This window comes from Hylobates moloch, unplaced genomic scaffold (genome assembly GCF_009828535.3).
Source record: "Hylobates moloch isolate HMO894 unplaced genomic scaffold, HMol_V3 SCAFFOLD_7, whole genome shotgun sequence".
Classification (NCBI taxonomy): Eukaryota; Metazoa; Chordata; class Mammalia; order Primates; family Hylobatidae; genus Hylobates; species Hylobates moloch.
Window position 1 is genome coordinate 33,802,472 of NW_026652282.1, and position 20,428 is coordinate 33,822,899.

Consider the following 20,428-nt stretch of genomic DNA (forward strand, 5'->3'; position numbering starts at 1 on the left):
ATCTCAGAATGTGGAGAAATTCAGTAAGGTGAAAACTAAAATGCCCATTGAATTTAGCAATGCAGCTATCATTATCAGTGTTGAAAAGAGATGTTTGATGGAGTGATGGAAGAAGAAACGATACTTCCATCGTTAGAGAGTGGGAGAAGCTGAGGGATAGATGTGAGGGTGAAACCTTTGGAGATAGTGGGTAGAGACAGAATAGGAGGGGCAGGGAGACAGCATTTGGCTAGAGAGGTGAGATAGATGGAGGACTTTGTCAAGCTTGGAGAGACTTGAGAATGCTGAAGGGTCTAACAATAGATGGGGAGAGAATGCAGATCCAGGAGAGTGAGGGAATAATGGGTAAGGTAAGGTAGTATTGGCACCAGAAGATTTGGCATTTCCTTCTCATACACTTGAATCAGTTGGAATAATAACATTGGTAATACCATAACAACTAGAAAATATTAAGCACATACTATAATCCAGGCATTGTACTAATCAATATAATGTATGATAGGTAGAATAATGGCTCCCCAAAGATGCCCATGCCATCATCTCCAGCATCTGTGAGTCTATTGTTTTACATGGCAAAAGGGACTTTGCAGTTGTGAGATGCTGGGTTCAGGACTTTGAGATGGAGAAATTATTCTAGATTAACCAGGTAAGCCCAATTAAATCCTATGAAATCTTAAAAGTGAAGAGCCTTTCCAGGCTGTGGTCACAAAAGGATGTGAAGATGCAGGAGTGGTCAGAGAGATACAACAGCACTGGCTGTGAAGATGAAGGTAAGGGCCATGAGTGGAGGAATGCAAGCAGCCTCTGAAAGCCAGGAAAGGCAAGGAAGTGGATGCTCCTGAAGAGTCTCCAGAAGGGAATGCAACTCTACTGACACCTTGATTTTAGTCCAGTGAGACTCATTTCACACTTCAGAACTACAATAGTGTACGATAATAAATGGGTATTGTACCACCAAGGTATCCTGAGGTCAGGAGCTCTAGACCAGCCTGACCAATATTGTGAAACTCCGTCTCTAAAAAAAAAAAAAAAAAAATTAGCTGGGTGACCATCAAGGTTACCACCAAGTTGATGGTAATTTGTGACAACAGCAAGAGAAAACTAGCACACTATAGTTGATCTCATCAAATCTTCACAGGAACCCTAAATGAAGTACTAACTTCAGTCTCATTTTTGGGAAGAAGAATCTGAGGTTGAGATCACATAATTTTGCAAGTTCCCATATTTATCAAGTGGTAGATGCAGGATTGAACCATCAGTTCCAGAGCCACATTTGTACTGCAAATTCACATGAGCTCTACAGTATGAAACTCTGTGTGGACCCTTGAGGGTCCCCTACAAGTCCATGCAGCAATGCACACATGTCTTCAAGGATGCTCTTGCCTCCTCCAAAGAGCCCCCTAGCAATCTCTGCTTCATCATCATTCGATTCTGAGGCTGTGTTGTGTTTTCTTGGGAGCCCTCTCCAAATTTGCAATGAGGCCACATGACCCCTTCATGCATCAAGGACATTCACATGCCTCATCACAGCACTTGTTATACAGTGTGATGTGATTTTGTGGCTGTCTTTCCACTACACTGAGTTCTTTCATTTCCTGCATTGCAAGAACTACCTCTCTTTGGCCAGAACATAGCGCTATGTCTGGCACATAGCTTACTAAAATGCAAGTTCTATGAGGGCAGGGAGGTTTGTCCATTGTTGTTGTACTCCAGTGCCAGACTAGCACCTGGCCCATAATAGCTACACAATAAATATCTGTTGAATGGCAGAATTAATAAATAGCAAGTTCTCAAATACGCAGAGGCTGAGGGTCAATAAACCTATAAAAATAATAATTTAAGGCAGGAGGAGGTGTCATCCTGACCCCATATAGAGGGGCTGGCCTTAGCTAGGAGGAGATACATTTCTAGCATAACAAGATATAAATGTTATCTATATACTATTTTTTTTGAGACAGAGTTTCCCTCTGTTGCCCAGGCTGGAGTGCAGGGACACGATCTCGGCTCACTGCAACACCTCCCGGGTTCAAGCAATTCTCCTGCCTCAGCCTCCTGAGTAGCTGGGATTACAGGCACCTGCCACTACACCCAGCTAATTTTTTTTTTTTTAGAGACAGAGTTTCACAATATTGGTCAGGCTGGTCTAGAGCTCCTGACCTCAGGTGATCTGCCCACCTCGGCCTCCCAAAGTGCTGGGATTACAGGCGTGAGCCACCACGCCTGTCCTATATACTATTTTTTTTGAGGCAGGGTCTCACTCTGTCACCCAGGCTGAAGTGCAGTGGCGCAATCTCAGCTCACTGCAACCTCTGCCTCCTGGGCTCAACCAGTCCTCCCATCTCAGCCTCCCAAATAGCTGGGACCACAGGTACACACCACCACACCCAGATAATTTTTGTATTTTTTGTAGAGATGGGGTTTTGCCACATTGCCCAGGCTGGTCTTGAACTTCTGAGCTCAAGCAATCCGCCTACCTCAGCCTCCCAAACTGCTGGGATTACAGGTATGAGCCACTGTGCCTGACCATCTCTACTATTCATATATATGATCCAGAGCTATATATAGTACTGGTTCATGGCCTGTTAGGAACAGGGCTGCAGAGCAAGTGAAACTTCATCTGTATATACAGCCACTCCCCACCACCCAAGCTCCACCCCCTGTCAGATCAGTGGTGGCATTAGATTCTTATAGGAGTGTGAACCCTGTTGTGCAGTGCACATGGGAGGGATCTAGATTGTGTGCTCTTTGTGATAATCTAATGCCTGATGATCTGTCATTGTTTCCCATCACCCCCAGATGGGAACCCTCTAGTTGCAGGAAAACAAGTTCAGGGCTCCCACTGATTCTACAGTATGTTGTATATTTGTATATAACATAATGTATACCAACATAAATTTGTATATTTCGTTATATATTACAATGTAATAATAATAGAAATAAAGTGCACAATGAATGTAATGTGCTTGAATCATCCCAAAAACATCCCCACCCCTCCCCTCACCCCCCATCCCCTGTCAGTGGAAAACTTGTCTTCCACAAAACTGGTCTCTGGTGTCAAAAATGTTGTGGACCACTGATATATATGATGTGTATATATAGATATGCTGTAGCCCTAGATTTTATATATATATATATATATATATATATAATATAACATAATACTATAGTCTATCTCAGAAGGTGGTTGTGAAATATTAGGTAATGCATGCAAAACTTATAGCTTGGTGCCTGGAATAGTGGAGCACTGTTGCGGGAAGTCAGGGACCCCAAACGGAGGGACTGGCTAAAGCCATGGCAGAACAACGTGGATTGTGAAGATTTTACGGGCATTTATTAGTTCCCCAAATTAATACTTTTGTAATTTCTTATGCCTGTCTTTACTGCAGTCACTAAACATAAATTGTGAAGATTTCGTGGACACTTATCACTTCCCCAATCAATACTCTTGTGATTTCCTACGCCTGTCTTTACTTTAATCTCTTAATCCTGTCGGTTGAGGAGGATATATATCGTTCCAGGACCCTGTAATAATTGCGTTAACTAAAAAAATTGTACAGCATGTGTGTTTGAGCAGTATGAAATGTGGGCACCCTGAAAAAAGAACAGGATAACAGCAATTGTTCAGGGAATAAGAGAGATAACCTTCAACTCTGACCTCCAGTGAGCCGGGCAGAACAGAGCCATATTTCTCTTCTTTCAAAAGCAAATGGGAGAAATATCGCTGAATTCTTTTTCTCAGCATGGAACGTCCCTGAGAAAGAGAATGCGCACCTAGGGGTAGGTCTCTGAACTGGCCCCCCCCGGGGCGTACCTGTCACTTGTGGTCGAGATTGCAGAGGTGAAATAAACTCCAGTCTCTCATAGCGCTCCCAGGCTTATTAGGAAGAGGAAATTCCCGCCTAATAAATTTTGGTCAGACCGGTTGATCTCAAAACTCTGTCTCCTGATAAGATGTCATCAATGACAATGGTGCCGGAAACTTCATTAGCAATTTTAATTTCGCCTCAGTCCTGTGGTCCTGTGATCTCGCCCTGCCTCCTCCTGCCTTGTGATATTCTATGACCCTGTTAAGTACTTGATGTCTGTCACCCACACCTATTCGCACACTCCCTCCCCTTTTGAAAATCCCTAATAAAAACTTGCTGTTTTTTGTGGCTTGTGGGGCATCACGGATCCCACCAACGTGTGATGTCTCCCCCGGACGCCCAGCTTCAAAATTTCTCTCTTTTGTACTCTGTCCCTTTATTTCTCAAGCCAGCCGACGCTTAGGAAAATAGAAAAGAACCTACGTGATTATTGGGGCCTGTCCCCCGATAGAGCACCTCAACAGTGTTAGCTATTAATAAAGCAAAGGCAGCTCACTGTATTACTCAGCATAACCCATGCTATGCTGCAGCTCAAACAACACCCAAATCTCAGTGGCTTAACACAAAGAAGTTTCTTTCTCACTAATGCTACATTTCCAGTGTGGGTCAGTTGGAGGATCTGCTCCACCTGCTCAAGGAGGGGCTCAGGCTACATATGGAAGTTCAACTACCTTGTAGCAACACCATGTACAACACATGACCTCTTTGGTTGCTGTAGCAGGGCAAGAGAGAGAGGAAGTTAGAAATGAAATGTTTCAGGCTGGGTGTGGTGGCTCATGCCTGTAATCCCAGAACTTTTTTGGGAGGCTGAGGCGGGTGGATCACTAGAGGTCAGGAGTTCAAGACCAGCCTGACCAACATGGTGAAACCCTGTCTCTACTAAAAATACAAAAAATTAGCCAGGTGTGGTGGTGGGTGCCTGTAATCCCAGCTACTCGGGAGGCTGAGGCAGGAGAGTCACTTGAACTCAGGAGGCGGAGGTTGCAGTGAGCCGAGATCGCACCACTGCACTCCAGCCTGGACAACAAGGAGAAAACTCTGTCTCAAAAAAAAAAAAAAAAAAAAAGAAATAAACTGAAATGTTTCAGGCCACAAGTAACATGTTTCTCCTTCTCACAACCCATTGGCTGGATTTAGTACCAAGTGCCTCTGTGCACTGCAGAGAGGCTGGGAAATGTGGGAGAGCCAGTGGACATTCAGTGAGTAGTAAACACCTCTGCCACAATCCCTGCAGTCAGATGATTTAAGCCTGTGGAGCCACCTCCCTCATGTTGGAGAAGGCAGGTATAATTTTATGTCTCTCAACAGTCATGCATGCTTTTGGTGTCCCCTTCATACACAGCCAAATATTCCTCTGCTCCTTAGGAAATCATGTTGATACACAGAAGTCATGACACATCTGACAACATGCACAAGTCTTAGCAATTTCCTCTATTAATTCTCTATTAATTCAAGTTGTTATTCATTTCTGGAGCATTGTATGTCAACTAGAAATAGAGGTATGTATGAACAAGGAAGACGTTTGATGGATTATGCTTCCTAGCTGTATTTGTTTCTTTCTCGACAGCATTCAACAAAACTCCAAAGTCCAAGGCTTGCAATTTTGAGTTACATTACAATGCAGCTGCCATCGCTGTTTATTTCTCTATGTGGAATCAGATAAACAGGTATGTCTCTACAAACTCCACTGGGAAATCCCATAAACATATAAATTTACAAAACAGATTCTAATTACTTTGATTTCTAAACTTTTTTAGTGCAGTTCTAGGATATATGATTCGAGGACTCATAGGTCCAAAGCCAGGGAGTTTTATTCATGAACAAGAAACAGAAGGCAGGTACAGTCTATTGCACATTTTATTATGCCAGAGAAGAAATTTTGCACTTTCCTTCCTCAGGGTAGAGTTTCAAAAGAAGAATTTTGAGGTATCTGTGACAGTAGTTGTATGAATAGGTAATGTGCTGAATGACTACTTTGAAGGACCATGTACTGTGATGATAATGGCTTAGGTTAATATCTCTTATTACTGCCAGATACTGTTCTAAGCACTCTATGTATTAACTCTTTAAATTCCCATATTACAGAAGAGAAAACTGGCATGCAGAGAAGTTACGTTGCCCATGGTCTCTCAGTGAAAACATGGTAGGGGCTGGGATTTGAACACAGGAAGCCTGGTTCCAGAATCTATGTTCCTAATAACTACACTCTACTGCTTCTTGAAAGAGCACAGAACAGTAGACTTCAGACCTTTTAGCTTACACATCTTCATTTATAATCAACCAAAAGCCAGAAGACATGAGAGCTCATTAATGTAGCCCATGCAAATCAGCTTTCCTGGGTAGATATCTAGCACTAGAGACGATCAGCTGGTGCACAGACTCAAGTCAGAAGATTGAGGAATGAGGCTGAGAAAAAAAGCAAGAGATCAGGGAAGATTACTCAGCAGAAGCAATACATGTGTATTTATATATTTGTATGCATGTGCTACTGTACTACTATATCGTGTATATTGTAAATCATACACAAAAAAACAAAAGATTTTAAAGGGTGTGATAAACAAACATAATTAAAAGTTATATTATTTGTTTTGTTCCACCAAGATGGATTGTCTTGAGCATTCCCTAGGGCAGGGGTCCCCAACCCCCGGGGCTGCAGACCTCTGCCGGTCTAGTCCATGGCCTCTTAGGAACTGAGCCACACAGCAGGAGGTGAGCAGCGGTAGAGCATTACCGCCTGAGCTTCACCTCCTGTCAGATGAATGAAGGCATTAGATTCTCATAGGAGCACAAACCCCATAGTGAACTGTGCATGTGAGGGATCTAGGTTGCCTGTTCCTTATGAGACTCTAACTAATGCTTGATGATCTGAGGTGGAACCGCTTCATCCCAAAACCATCCCCATCCTCCCAACATTCCCCACCCTCTGGTCCATGGAAAAATTGTATTCCAGGAAACTGATCCCTGGTGCCAAAAAGGCTGGGGGCTGCTGCCCTAGGGGACATGCACCCCAGTTTAGAGAATAGGCTGAATAGGCTTGGGATAGCACGGTTTTGACTATAGGCTTTATCACTTACTACTTTAGTAATCTGGGCAAGCTGCTTACTCTCTGTGATTATTCATCTGGTAAATCAGGATAACACCTCCTAATTTGCAGATTGTTGTGTGGTTTAAATGATATGATGTGTACAAAACCTGCAGTGCCTGGTTTTCAGCAAGCTCTTTACTTATTACTTATTTTCTCCCAGAGTTTTAATTTCTATTATTTGTGTTTCATGGTCTGTGTTTTTAAAATTTCATTACTTCCTACCCACTCCTATAATTAAGCTGCAGGCAGCCCTGCAGTTAGACATGGTGCATCTAGATGGAGCCAGATTAATAGCTTTTTCATGCTGCATTATTGCAAATATGGTGCAGCTGTGTCTGACAGAAAAGAAAATTGAGGAGGAGACATCTGGAAAAACCTATGTGCATTTTACTTTGTGCTAAGCACTATAGGAATTGGGAGGGAGGGAGAAAGGGAGGACTCACTGACTGTCAGACACTTAAAAATGAATGGCCCAACTGTTCAGCAATTGTATATCTGTGAACAGAAGCTCCCTTTTACATCAGCTGTTAGTCACTGCCCTTTGTGATTGGGAATCAGGCTTGAAAATTCTGAGTGTATTTTGAGCCATTTTTATCTATGCCTTTCTGTGGGCGACTTTTTCCTAACAGGGTCCCTTGAAAACATTCAGTCTCATTTACTACCATTCACTAAAAATTTCACCTTTGATCCCAACTCTGAGTTATTTTTTTCCTTCTTTAACCCCCTTTTAGAGTGTTAAGTCTGTTGGGTTTCTTTGACACAAAGTTAACCAGAAAAGAAATGTCCTTGAAGGCATATCAATGAGGTTTCCAACTAACAGATTACACCCTCTTGTTAGGATAATTTGAGAAGGATTTATTTATAAAGGAACTAATTTTGAGGGGTTAGAAGGAGAGTAGGGCAACCACGAGGCATAGTGCAGAAGATCCAGGGATAACAGCATTAGAGTTGTTACTATTCTTTGGCCCAAAGAGAGAAACGGATGGAGAGTTTATTAGAACTTGGAGGGAAAGAGAGTTGTGTAGAGTAGTATACCTTGAGAGAAACAGTGAATTTCTATTAAGGAGCAAGCCAACCCAAGACATCCTTACAGAAAGGGGAGAATAAAAATTCTGACTTTACTCTACTCCCTCCCTCCATTCTCCTGCTGGGATTTCATTCAAACCCAACCAGAAGCTAGAAGATATGAGAGCTCATTGATGTAGCCATGCAAACGAGCTTTCAAATCAGCTTTCATACATAGATATCTAGTATTTGAGGCTGTCAGCTGGTGCACACAATCAGTGGGAAATGAAGCTCAAAAATAAAAAAATAAAAATAAAAAAAAGAGAGAGATCAAGAAAAGCAACCCAGCAGGAGCAATCTGGGTAGGACACCACTGCTGGATGCAGGTACCGCTTTCACCATACTTTTAATTTTATTGTCCCTTTATTTTTCAGTCACAGTCTCCAGAGCAAAGTCCTAGGTGGGAGCATTCAATTGGCTGAGGCTAGTTCACCTGCCCGCACCCTCTTTGCCAAGGGGTGGGAAGAAAGAATATTGCTTGCCTTTGCCCTCCCTGGTAGGAACTGCGCTTCTGCTTTTTTTCAAGACTCACACAATTAGAGATTTGTAGATATTAAGAAACAGCTCAGAAACAAGGTAGTTCTCTCTCCTCTAAAAAAAGATAAGTCTCCACTAACAATGACCTCCTAAATCTTTATTAATCTGCAACAGGAAACTAGCAGACAAGAGTACAGAGATCTGTGTTTTTCTTTCCAGTTCTCTTCTCTATCTTTTCTCCCTCATTTCCTTCCTTCCTCCATTTCCTGATCTTTGGAAAGCCCCTTTATCTCTCCAGATCTTTGTATGAGAGAGCAGCATTAAGATCACCAAATCCAGTTGTGAGTTCAAATGCTGGGCCGTCAAAAAAACATATACAGGCCCACCAAATAGCATGCCTTAGTCAACATTTTCCTGGTAGAAACCTCTTGGTTTGTTGATACCTAACTTTCATTGAAGATGCATGTCTCTCAATATACTGTTGTGTTTTTCTTGGCTGCTATTTATGTAGGAAACATTTATATTTATATCCTTAAAATGCAATGTAACATTTTTTAACAGAGTAAAAGATGAGATACACATAACAGACTCCTCTGCACTGTGTGCCTTCTGGTATGTGTTCACAAGGGACAACAAATACTCTCACTCTCTGAAAAGTCCATCTACATTTTTCTCCAAATTTCCTTGCCTCCAGTCTCTAATCTTGTTCCTTCCATGTCCCTAAATATCTGGCCAAACCATTAACCCCTGATCATGATTTGGTATAGGTCTATGCCTCCGGTCTTCTGTCCCTCCACGTAAAATGCAGTGAGAGGCATTGCTTGAAGGTTTATTCACTGGGAGCATTTGCCGTATTCACCCCTTGGATTCAGTACAGATGCTCAACCTACAATGAATCTTGAATTGTTGGATCCAGACCAATCTATAATTACATTTCTCAACCTTCATCAATCATCCTTACACTCTATTCCCATACACAATTCCCTGAATTTTTTCCATTATAAACTAGAAATCTGGAAGCTCTTTGGCCTTGTCTGGCTTTTGACTTTGTTATTGCTACCATCCTCCAAGGGTCATGCTGAAATCTGACAATCTTGGGAAATGATAGAGAAGACAGGAGGATGATGAGAACTGGCTTTCTCTTGCAAGTAACTCCCTCAGGTTAAAAAAAAAAAGCTTCTTCAATCAAGGGAAGAACAGTTTCATCAGACAAAGCAAGAGAGATTTCTGAAGCTGGCAAAGAGATTTAATGAGAATTAAGGGTTCAGCATTCATGGGGTCTTCTAAATCCTCTCATGTATTTCCATGTCAATTTTCCAGCTTTCAATCTAACTCAGATAATACCACAATATGCACCTAAGAAACCTGTCAGGGCTGTGAGTACTACTGACATTGTAATTGATCGGCACGCAGGATCAAACCAAAGTCTGAATTTATCTTTGACCACCTCAGATCTGCTGAGGCAAATGACTTTTTTCACCATTAAGCTATTTGTTATAAGAAATAGCCACCTCATCAGCTGTCATTGAACTCCTCATGCCCTTTATACTATTCTTGAATCATACTCTCAATGGGCATTCCAGGTGACCATAGGCAACTGTTTAAGTTTTGCAGCTGTGTTTCTAAGGTTCAGTTTACTGTCAGTCAACAAGTCCTGATTTTTAATTTTCCCTGAGAGTCAGTTACCTGTGGCTTATTTTGTGACACCGGTTTCTGAATCAGTCAGAGTTCTTGAGAAATAAAAATGATTTAGTGGGGTCACTTTAAGTTGATCAAATTGTTTCTTCTAAATAAATAACACATCCACACTTTGCCCCCTTCCTTTTTTTGTTTGTTTTTTGCAAGCAAGATCAAGCATGTTTATTTTTAAACAAGAGAAATTATAAACCAGGATATTCTTTGAAAAATTAGGTAGAAGGCAAAAAACCATCAGGGAACACGTAGAGTTTATGGAAAGTCTAGAGAGAAATGCTTGGGCAAAGGTGAGAAACTAGGGAAGAGAGGCAGCAGGAAATTGGGTTAGGATGTTGCTGCTGACTTTGCTGTAGTCCACAACCACTACTGGACCTAAACACCATGGCAAGGCCTTGCTAGCCACGGGACACAGTCAGCATTATTAGTTGGTAAATCTCATCTCACTGCCTCTTTTACTTTAGTCCTTCAAGATCCAAAGCCCCAGGTGGGGAGCATTCCAGACTGGATCATGTGCCCATGACCTGGCTTAGCAGCGGGTGGAGAATGGGAGTAATACTTTACACTAAGACTCACACAATGGGAACTAGTTTGAGGGCAGGTTCGGATGCCAGGCAATGAAAACTTATTTTCTCTGAATTAGTAGTAGAAAGTGCTTTCATTAGGAGTCCGGAAGTTGTTTTCTATTTCTCACTTCAACACTTGCTTTCTTTCTGTTTCTCCCACCTTTAGCTAATCTTAAGGAAATCACTGTACCTTTCTGGTCCTCTGGAGGAGAGAGTTAAACTAAGATATTCAGGGTCCGTCTGTATCTAATCCATTTATGTCTAATGCTCTATCATCTTAGACCTCTCACAAATCTAATAAGAAGGTACTATGCTTACATGAGGAGTTTAATAAATGCATACATAGTCCAAGATCGTTGCCTTTATCTAAGTGGTAGCTTTTTTTTTAACGTTTATTTTAGGTTCGGAGGTACATGTTCAGGTTTGTTATATGGGTAAACTCCTGTCACAGGGGTTTGTTTTACAAATTATTTCACCACCTAGGTACTAAGCCTAGTACCCAATAGTTATTTTTTTTTTTTGCTCCTCTCCCTCCTCCTACTAATGGGTAGTTTTTAATGATCATTTTGACCCAGTTTCTTACTGAATATGAAACTTTTACATATGTCAGATTCTACGTATTTATAGAATTCCCCTATAATAGTTGATATTAAAGCATTTTTACCTTACTTACCCTTTAACGTTTTATGTTTATTTTAATGGACCCCTCAGTAACCACTCCACCCCAGCCCACAAAAGTTAAAATGCATATAAAAATCAAGGTGAACCTTAGGGAGAATGGTGATAAAGGAAGTTGATATTCTAGGAGACCTTAGGGTCTTATCAAGGTTGATGCATCAGTTTTACTTTAAATTTCTTATCTATCTAATTATTTCACCAGTTTGATTAAATGAAGCTAAAATTGGTATTGATGAAAAGAGAAAGCACAATCAAAAAAGCAGATAAGCAAATAATTGAACGCAAATAACTTTTAATTATACTCACTTAATAAAGTTAAGGAATAGTGTCAGGTGCCAGCATCACTTTGTCAAATCAAAGGGCAGTGTTGGGATGAAAAAGAAGAAAATAGCACAGAATGTGTTGAAAATTGTGGTAAATTTCAAAATTGTGAAACACTATTATATGAATTTGGTTGAAAATAACCCTGAATCCTAGGTCGAGAATATGTTCGGACCCTCCAATGAAAACCCCACTTTTTGCATCCCTCCACACATCTTAATTACTTGTAGAATTCTACTAAAGTCCCCAAGCTTCCCCAGACCCAAAGAAATAAGTGGGTTTCCAGGAATGGCAGTTACATCTGGCAGGTTTAAAATGCTTTTCCACTTGAAATTATAATGGGAATATTAGCAAATAGCTTTAAGTTTAAGTTGATCAAATAGTTTCTTCTAAACTAAAGAATACATTCACACTTTGCCCCCTTCCTTGTTTTTTTTTGTTTCTTTTTTTCTTCTTCTTCTTTTTTTTTTTTTTGCAAACAAGATCAAGATCAAGCATGTTTCTTTTTAAACAAGAGAAATTATAAACCAGGATATTCTTTTTAAAATTAGATAGAAGGCAAAAATGCTTATTCCCCCCCCCCCATAGTATTTAATTTTTTGGTAGCATAATAACATATATAAAACGTTATGAAACAAATAAGAATCAAAGTTATATTTAAAGTAAAAGTAAGGCCTCCTTTGTGCCCTCTTAATGAACATTCCATTATAAATCTAACCACTCTTGTATCTTCTTATCACCATAGATTGGTTTTGTCAGTTTCTGATTTTTTTTTTTCTTTTTTGAGACAGTGTCCTGCTCTGTCACCCAAGCTAGAGTACAGTGGCACGATCTCGACTCACTGCAACCTCTGCCTCCCGGATTCAAGCAATTTTCCTGCCTCAGCCTTCTGAGTAGCTGGGATTACAGGCGCCTGCCACCATGCCCCACTAATTTTTTGTATTTTTAGTAGAGACGGGGTTTTACCATGTTGGCCAGGCAGGTTTTGAACTCCTGACCTCAAGTGATCCGCCCGCCTCGGCCTCCCAAAGTGTTAGGACTACAGGTGTGAACCACTGCGCACAGCCAGTTTCTGAATTTTCTGTAAATGAAAAACACACTTTATTTTTTATATCTAGTTTTTTCACTCAGTGTTATGTCTGTGAAATTGTTCATATTGTTTTGCTCCCTTCCTAACCCCAAATTATCTGGATTATTTATTCTCTCTGTCTAGTGTCCTATTGCCGTGATGCACATAAGAAAAAAAACCTCGTAGTAATATAAACTAACCAATACATACAGAAGATGATATGTGAACAAGATATGCATTGGAGAAAAAGAGTATGGGGGCGGGGAGGTTTCAGTGACATTATTAGAAACTGAAGATGATCTTGATGTGTTATTTTCATATGGATTTTGAAAAATGTATCACTGATGTCTCTAGAGTCATTCTGTGTTCAAGTGATTGGGGGAACCTACTTTAGAAAATGACTGAGTTGTTTCCATGTCCCCTGTTGCTTTGAATAAACAGACTGTAATTGTAAATTTTAACTGGCAAAAAGAGTAGTGGCCATGGTAGTGAAGGGATTTTATGATCCATTTTTATTATACATATTCATTACACCGGAAGGCAATAATCACTCTTGGCATTTATAGAGTCTTTTGTATTTTTGAAGTACTTAACAATCATTTATTGTTTTATCTTATTTTCATCTTAAATGGGATAGGCTGGTTAGCATAACAGGGTCACAGAAGGGCAATAAAAGATTAGAAACTTGTAATGTTAGACAGTTGTACTGAGGGAGAACAAAGTTCCTGGCTTTCACATTATTTAGGCAAGAAGAGAAAAGAAGAAAGAAGAAAACACATCATAGGTCTTCAGTGAGAAACACTGTTTCTTTTTTATTATCCACTAGTTTAGAGGACAAGAGTGTGATTTCTTTGTTGTTTTTTGTCTTTTTTATTCTTTATTTTATTTGATTTAAATTTATTATTTTCTTAAATTTCACTTTTTTGTTTTGTTTTGTTTTATGGAGACGGTGTCTCGCTCTGTCACCCAGGCTGGAGAGCAGTGGCACTATCTCGGCTCACTGCAACCTCCGCCTCCTGGGTTCAAGCAATTATCCTGCCTCAGCCTCTTGATGCGTAGCTGGGATTACAGGCGTCCACCACCATGCCTGGCTAATTTTTGTATTTTTAGTAGAGCCGGGGTTTCACCATGTTGGTCAGGCTAGTCTCGAACTCCTGACCTCGTGATCCGCCCGCCTCAAAGTGCTGGGATTACAGGCATGAGCCACCATGCCCAGCCTGAATTTCACTTTTAATACAGCTCTGGGGTGGGGTGGGGGCATGAAAGAAAGATGGACACGTCAACACTTTTATTTCTAGGAAAGTGATTAGAATAAGCCAAGAACTGAGCCAGGGATGGGGCCTCTCACCACATGTGCCAATGGTAGTAGTTAACAAAAGCTGACATTTATTGAACACTGAGCTAGGTACTGTGCTACAGTACTCTCTATCCATTATTACATTTCATCCTCACAACAAAGCTATGAGTAGGAGCTGCTAGTACTGCTTGCCAGATGGTTTGCTTACTTCTTAATGGTAATACATTGCATAACAATGAAGGTGACCTGGAAATCCATGAATTCCTTGGTTCCCTGGAAGAAACGGTGAATTCCAGTTGAAAAATTCTGGAGGAATAAATCAATAATGGTGAATATGTAGCACCTATGACCTAGGCTCCGAACACTCAACAAAGCCCCATAAAAAGGGCTTGTTTCTCTTGAATCTTGAAGACAAGATTCCCATGGTCTATCTTCCAGATCCTAAATAGGTCCCATCTTTACAGGCCACAGAGTTGTTACCAGTGGAGCAGCCTTGAGAGAAGAAGGCTGTGTTTAATCATTAGCTTAAGGTGAGGGCAGAGCCCCTGCTTAGTAGATATAGTCCAATAAAGCAATCAATAGCAGGTCAAGAGCACCTCCCAAGTAGGGTCTGAAGAGAGGCACCAACTACAAAGATGGTTTCAAGCTTCACCAAAAACTAGAAATGGGCAGAGAAGGCATTCACCTAGCAGTGACTTTTGAAGCCATCCAAGACATGTTTCCTGTGCTCAAGGGGAGAATATTGCCATGAAAATTATTACTGGGACAGTGCTTCTAGACCAAGCCCTGGTCAGTAGAAAGCAATGAAAATGATCTCATGGGGTCCCCATCACTCAGGCCCTGGGAGTGTCTGGCAGTCACAGGCAGCATTAGGGCTGATTGTTGAGACACTGGTGAACTTTGAACCTCTGTGATTTCCCTGTTTGCTCAGTGCCTGATAGCTTTCAGTCTGCTAACAAATCTCCTTCATGCAGTTTGACCTCTGAACTTCCAATGGGGAGGAATTGGAATCAGCCTATGGGAGAAGAGATAGCTCTAGGATTCTGTGTGGGAACTTGAAGAGATAAAAGGGCATCCTTGAAAGAGAACCTCGCCCTTTGCATCTCAACTGCCTCTGACACAAGGTTGGGTCATTAACCATATTTATTTACCCCTTTCTTACCTCATAAATTGTGTTGTGCATTTCCTAATCTTGTCTTCTATGCAGGAATTTACCAGATCACAAAATAAAAAGAACCAGGTATGGAAACTTGAGACTTTTGTCCATATCTAAGCTCGAAAAATTCTGGATTCTGCTTAAAATCAATAACTTCCAGGGCAAATGATTAACAGAATAATGATTTCAATGGAAATGTGGTCTATATGACAAGAGAGAAGCGAGATTATACTTGAATTTGATGATTGGCATTTCACACTCTGTTCAGAATTTTAGCCTTTATGAGGGACCCTGTCTACCTTCTTCAAATGCCTCAATTGAAAGGGTATGGCAGGAAAAGGGATGGAGAGGGGGTCAGAGATAATCTTCACTGATTTCACAGTTTCCCCTAGGGCCCACCTGTTTGAATAAATACCTAGTGGTGATGTAGCAAGAAAACACCCCTGAATCAATATTTTTAGACAAACTACCATTACCATTACCATTACCATCTGTTAATTAGAAAGTAACTCTCAGATCGCTTGAACCCAGGAGGCAGAGGTTGCTGTGAGCCGAGGTTGTGCCACTGCATTCCAGCCTGGGTGACAGAGTGAGACTCTGTCTCAAAAAAACAAACAAACAAACAAAAAACATAAAAAATAAAAAATAAAGTAATTCTTAGATTATCTGTAAATCAGGAGCTCTTTTGGTGATATATATATATATATACATATATACGTATATATATGCATATATATACGTATATATGCATATATATACATATATATACATACACACACACACACACACACACACACACACACACACACACGTGGAGAGAAAAAAAAGGAGCCAGCTGATGGGTGATTTCCTTTACTATAATAATTCTAATTTATTTCTTATTGCCAGTTTCCACACAGGTCCAAGCCACAAAACAATACAGTCTCACAACAGAGCAGAGCTTTACAGCTTATAAAACATTCTGGGAATATTAGAATATTAACACGTGAAGATTTTTGGGTCCTTCAGCACATTAGATATGACCTGGGACATAGAGGACTCTTAAGAAAAGAGAAATTGGGCATCCACATGTGGAAAAAAAAACTCCATCTCAACCTCAAGCCTTAGACAAAACTCATAATGGATCACAGATCTGAATGGAAAATGTAAGGCTACAACACTTTCAGAAGACATAGGGAGAGAATCTTTGTTACCCTGGGTTATGCAAAGAGTTCAACAGCATGATCCAGAGAAAGGAAACAAATGGTAAATTGAACTTGATCAAAATTTAAAAATTTTGCTTTGTGAAAAACATAGTCAGGAGACTGAAAAGACAAGCAACAGACTGGGAAAACACATTTGCAAGTTACATATCCAATAAAAGTGTTGTATCCAGAATATATATGTAGAACATTCAAAACGAAACATTAAGAAAGCAAACAATTCAAGTAAAAAAAAAAAAGAAGAAGAATGGGGGTCAGGCAGGCTCAGTGGCTCACTCTTGTAATCCCAGTGCTTTGGGAGTCTAAGGCTGGAGGACTGTTCAAGACCAGGAATGTGAGACAAGCCTGAGCAACATAGTGAGACTCTGTACCTACCAAAAAATTTAGTTTGGTGTGGTGGCACACACCTATACTCCTAGCTATTTGGGAGGCTGAGGTTGGAGGATCGCTTGAGCCCAGGAGGTCAAGGTTACAGTGATCTATGATCCCACCATTGTGAAACCGCCTTTGCAAAATTATAACAGACAGTGAAAGAGATCTGACTTGACCGAATCCATCTTGCTTCTAACCTTCAAGCTGTCCTTGTTCATTCCTGGGCATAGGCTGAACTAATTTTGGGAGAAACTTAGTTTATAGTTTATGGTTTAAACAAAGATGGTAACACCCCTTTCCCAAAGCGACCTCCTTCCTGCCTGGGGACTAGACTTCCTTCGTAGGACTAACATTAGCCACAAGATCAGATGAGCCAGTTTATTGATCTGGTGGTGCCAGCTGATCCATCAAGTGCAGTACTGATACCCCAAGCACTGATTTTAGGAGCAGTTTAGGGAGGTTCAGAATTTTGTAGCCTCCAGCTGCACAACTCCTAAACCATATTTTTTTTTTTTTTTTTGAGGCGAAGTCTTTTTCTGTCACTCAGGCTGGAGTGCAGTGGTGCGAACTCAGCTCACTGCAACCTCTGCCTCCTGGATTCCAGTGATTCTCCTGCCTCAGCCTCCTGAGTAGCTGGGATTACAGGTGTGTGCCACAACACCTGGCTAATTTTTGTATCTTTAGTAGAGACAGAGTTTCACCATGTTAGCCAGGCTGGTCTCGAACTCCTGACCTTAAGTGATCTGCCCACATTGGCCTCCCAAAGTGCTGGGATTACAGGCATGAGACACCGTGCCCGACCCTAAACCATAATTTCTACTACAAAGGCAATCTAGTCCCCAAGCAGGAAGGAGGTCTGCTTTAGGAAAGGGCCGTTATCGTCTTTGTTTAAACCATAAACTATGAACTAAGTTTCTCCCAAAGTTAGTTCAGCCTCTGCCCAGGAATGAACGAAGACAGCTTGGAGGTTAGAAGCAAGATGGACTCGGTTAAGTTAGATCTCTTTCACTGTCTCAGTCTTAATTTTGCAAAGGTGGTTTCAATTGCATTCTAGCATGGGTGACATAGTAAGACTCTATCTTCAAAAGAAAAGAAAAGGTAGGTAAAATATTTAACAGATATTTTACCAAGAAAGATAAATGGATGGCAAATAAGGACACAAAAAGATGCTCAACATCATTAGCCTTTAGGGAAATGCAAATTAAAACCACAATTTGTACTACATAACTGTTAGGGTGACAATGAAAAATATTTGCAATACCAAATGCTGGAAAGGTTGTGAAACAAACGGACCTCTCATGCATTACTGCTGAGATTGCAAAATGGTATATTAACGCTGCAAAACTGCGTGACAGTTTCTTCAACAGTTAAACATAACATATAGCTGCCAGATATACAGCTATTCTACTCCTAGATAGTTACCCTAGATAAATAAAACTTATGTTCACACAAAAACCTATATGCAAATGTTTGTAGTAGCTCTATTTACAAACTCCTCAAGCAGGAAACAACTCAATTGTCCTCTAATGGGGTAATGGATAAATAAACTGTGGTATAATGATACAATGGAATACTACTCAACAATAAAATGGAACATATTAGTGATACACACAACATGGGTAAATCTCAAAGACATTATGCTAAGGAGAAAGTCCAAAAATACTACATAGTGTATGGTTCCAATTATGTCACATTCTGGAAAAGGCAAAACTATAAGGGAGAGAGGAGAAGATCGGTATACCAGAGATTAGAAAAGAAGAGGATGTGATTACAAAGGAATTTAAAAGGGAGTTTTCTGGAGTGATACAACCATTGTGTATTCTGATTGTGGTGGTGGTTATACAAATCTACACGTGTTACAACTCATAGCACTGTAGGCTAAAAAATGTTAAGTTTATTACATACATACTGATGTAAGCATTTTTTAAATAATAAAACATATCAAGTACATTCATTTAACAAAAGAAAAATTGTAAGAGAGTATTGATTTCCATTTGCAAATAAGGAAACTGACTTCCCCAAGGTTATTCAACCAATAAATAGGTTCTGAACTAGAATCCACTTCTAGAACATTATTTTTTTTCCTGTTGTTATATAAGAAACAAACCTTCAAATATGTAAGCCAAATTGTGTATTAGTTAGCATGCATTTGATTGCAAGTAACGAAAACCCCAATCCAGAGGGATTGTTCTTCTATGAGGACATTTGCTATTTCACATAATGAAGTGGTAAGTGGTAGGGAGGCTCATGAGGCTGGTTGATTTTGCAACTCAGTGATGTCCTAAATGACTAAGATTGCTTCCTTCTTCCACTCAGCCAACCACAGCTTCCTTCTAAGGCTACTTCCCCTCATTGTCACAGGGTGGCTACTGGTCTCAGACAAGGATACAAGCTTCTTTGTCCATATCCAGTGGAAAATAGCTCACCAGCAACAATCCCACAGAACTCGGAAGACTTAACTAGTGTGTACTGCATGCAAATGCTGTGGCTTCTTAGGATCTTAAAGATTCTAGGCAACCAGCTATAAAAATTATTTATGTAACTAGTAACACTCTGCAACAAATCAGAGCTTCGCACTGCAGTAATCGCCATCTGTCTTGTTTGTATGGGTCTCAAATTTGCAGTATTTTTTGGATAATAGCTATCTATGCCCGGGCTCTTAGACACTATACCTCATGTTTGATTAGCATGTTAAAATTTCCACAGCACCATAATAACTCATTTTATTTAGTTGGACGGGTGAGGACTCTGAGGGTACCAAATGACTTAGCCAAATTCACCATGGGTGAGTGACTGAGCCAGAGGTCACATTTGATCTTCAAACATCATTCTCATCATTCTTTCCTTTATATCACATTGATTCCCTCCTCAGTGCTTGGATTTCACTAGGGAAGCACACTGGCAATTTCAAAGAAATATTTCAAGTTTATACAGATACTTAAAAGCTCAAAATGTCAGAGAACTAACATTCTTTATATCCCCAATAGCAACATTTGGCTATTTGGAATTTTATTCTCAGTAATAGGATAAATGTGAAATCCTAGCATCTCATTAACTTCTTTGTCTCCCTTCTCTCAACATCCAATCAATTTTCATGATAGGCGAATTCTAATTTCTAAATCTCTCTTGCATCCATCTCCTGTTTTCTATTTCCACAGCCCTAATATGTGTTCAGGCCTTATATTTGTCACACAATAACCTCTTTGTCTCTTTGCCTCTATTTTCTTCACATTGTACTTCTCACACAATGGTCCCAGGTTAATGGTTTCAAAACCCAATGCAAATTATGACATATGTCTTCTTGTCTGCCCCAGCTCCAAAACTTTAATAATCTTCCTTTGACTACAGATTAAATTCTCAACTCTATAATCTGGCTTTCAAGGCCCTCAGCAATCTGGCTTCAATATTTCTCTACAAACCTTGAGAAAATCCTCCTTTCTGGATGGGAGTAGTAGACAGTGGTATACTGGAGCCAGCTCACAGTAGCTTGGAGGAACTTTTTTTTTCTTTTTTTTTTGAGACGGAGTCTTGCTCAGTCGCTCAGGCTGGAGTGCAGTGGTGGGATCTCTGCTCACTGCAAGC

General features: G+C 40.4%; 1 protein-coding gene across 1 annotated transcript in view; it reads left to right on the forward strand.

The window, feature by feature from the left end:
* The first annotated feature begins 721 nt into the window (after positions 1-721).
* Positions 722-20,428, forward strand: part of OTC (ornithine transcarbamylase) — an 81,399-nt gene continuing 61,692 nt past the window's right edge. The window contains exons 1-3 of the mRNA XM_058441304.1: positions 722-770; positions 5,434-5,533; positions 5,624-5,704. Coding sequence (XP_058297287.1) covers positions 722-770; positions 5,434-5,533; positions 5,624-5,704 — 230 coding nt within the window. The remainder of the gene's footprint in view (positions 771-5,433; positions 5,534-5,623; positions 5,705-20,428) is intronic.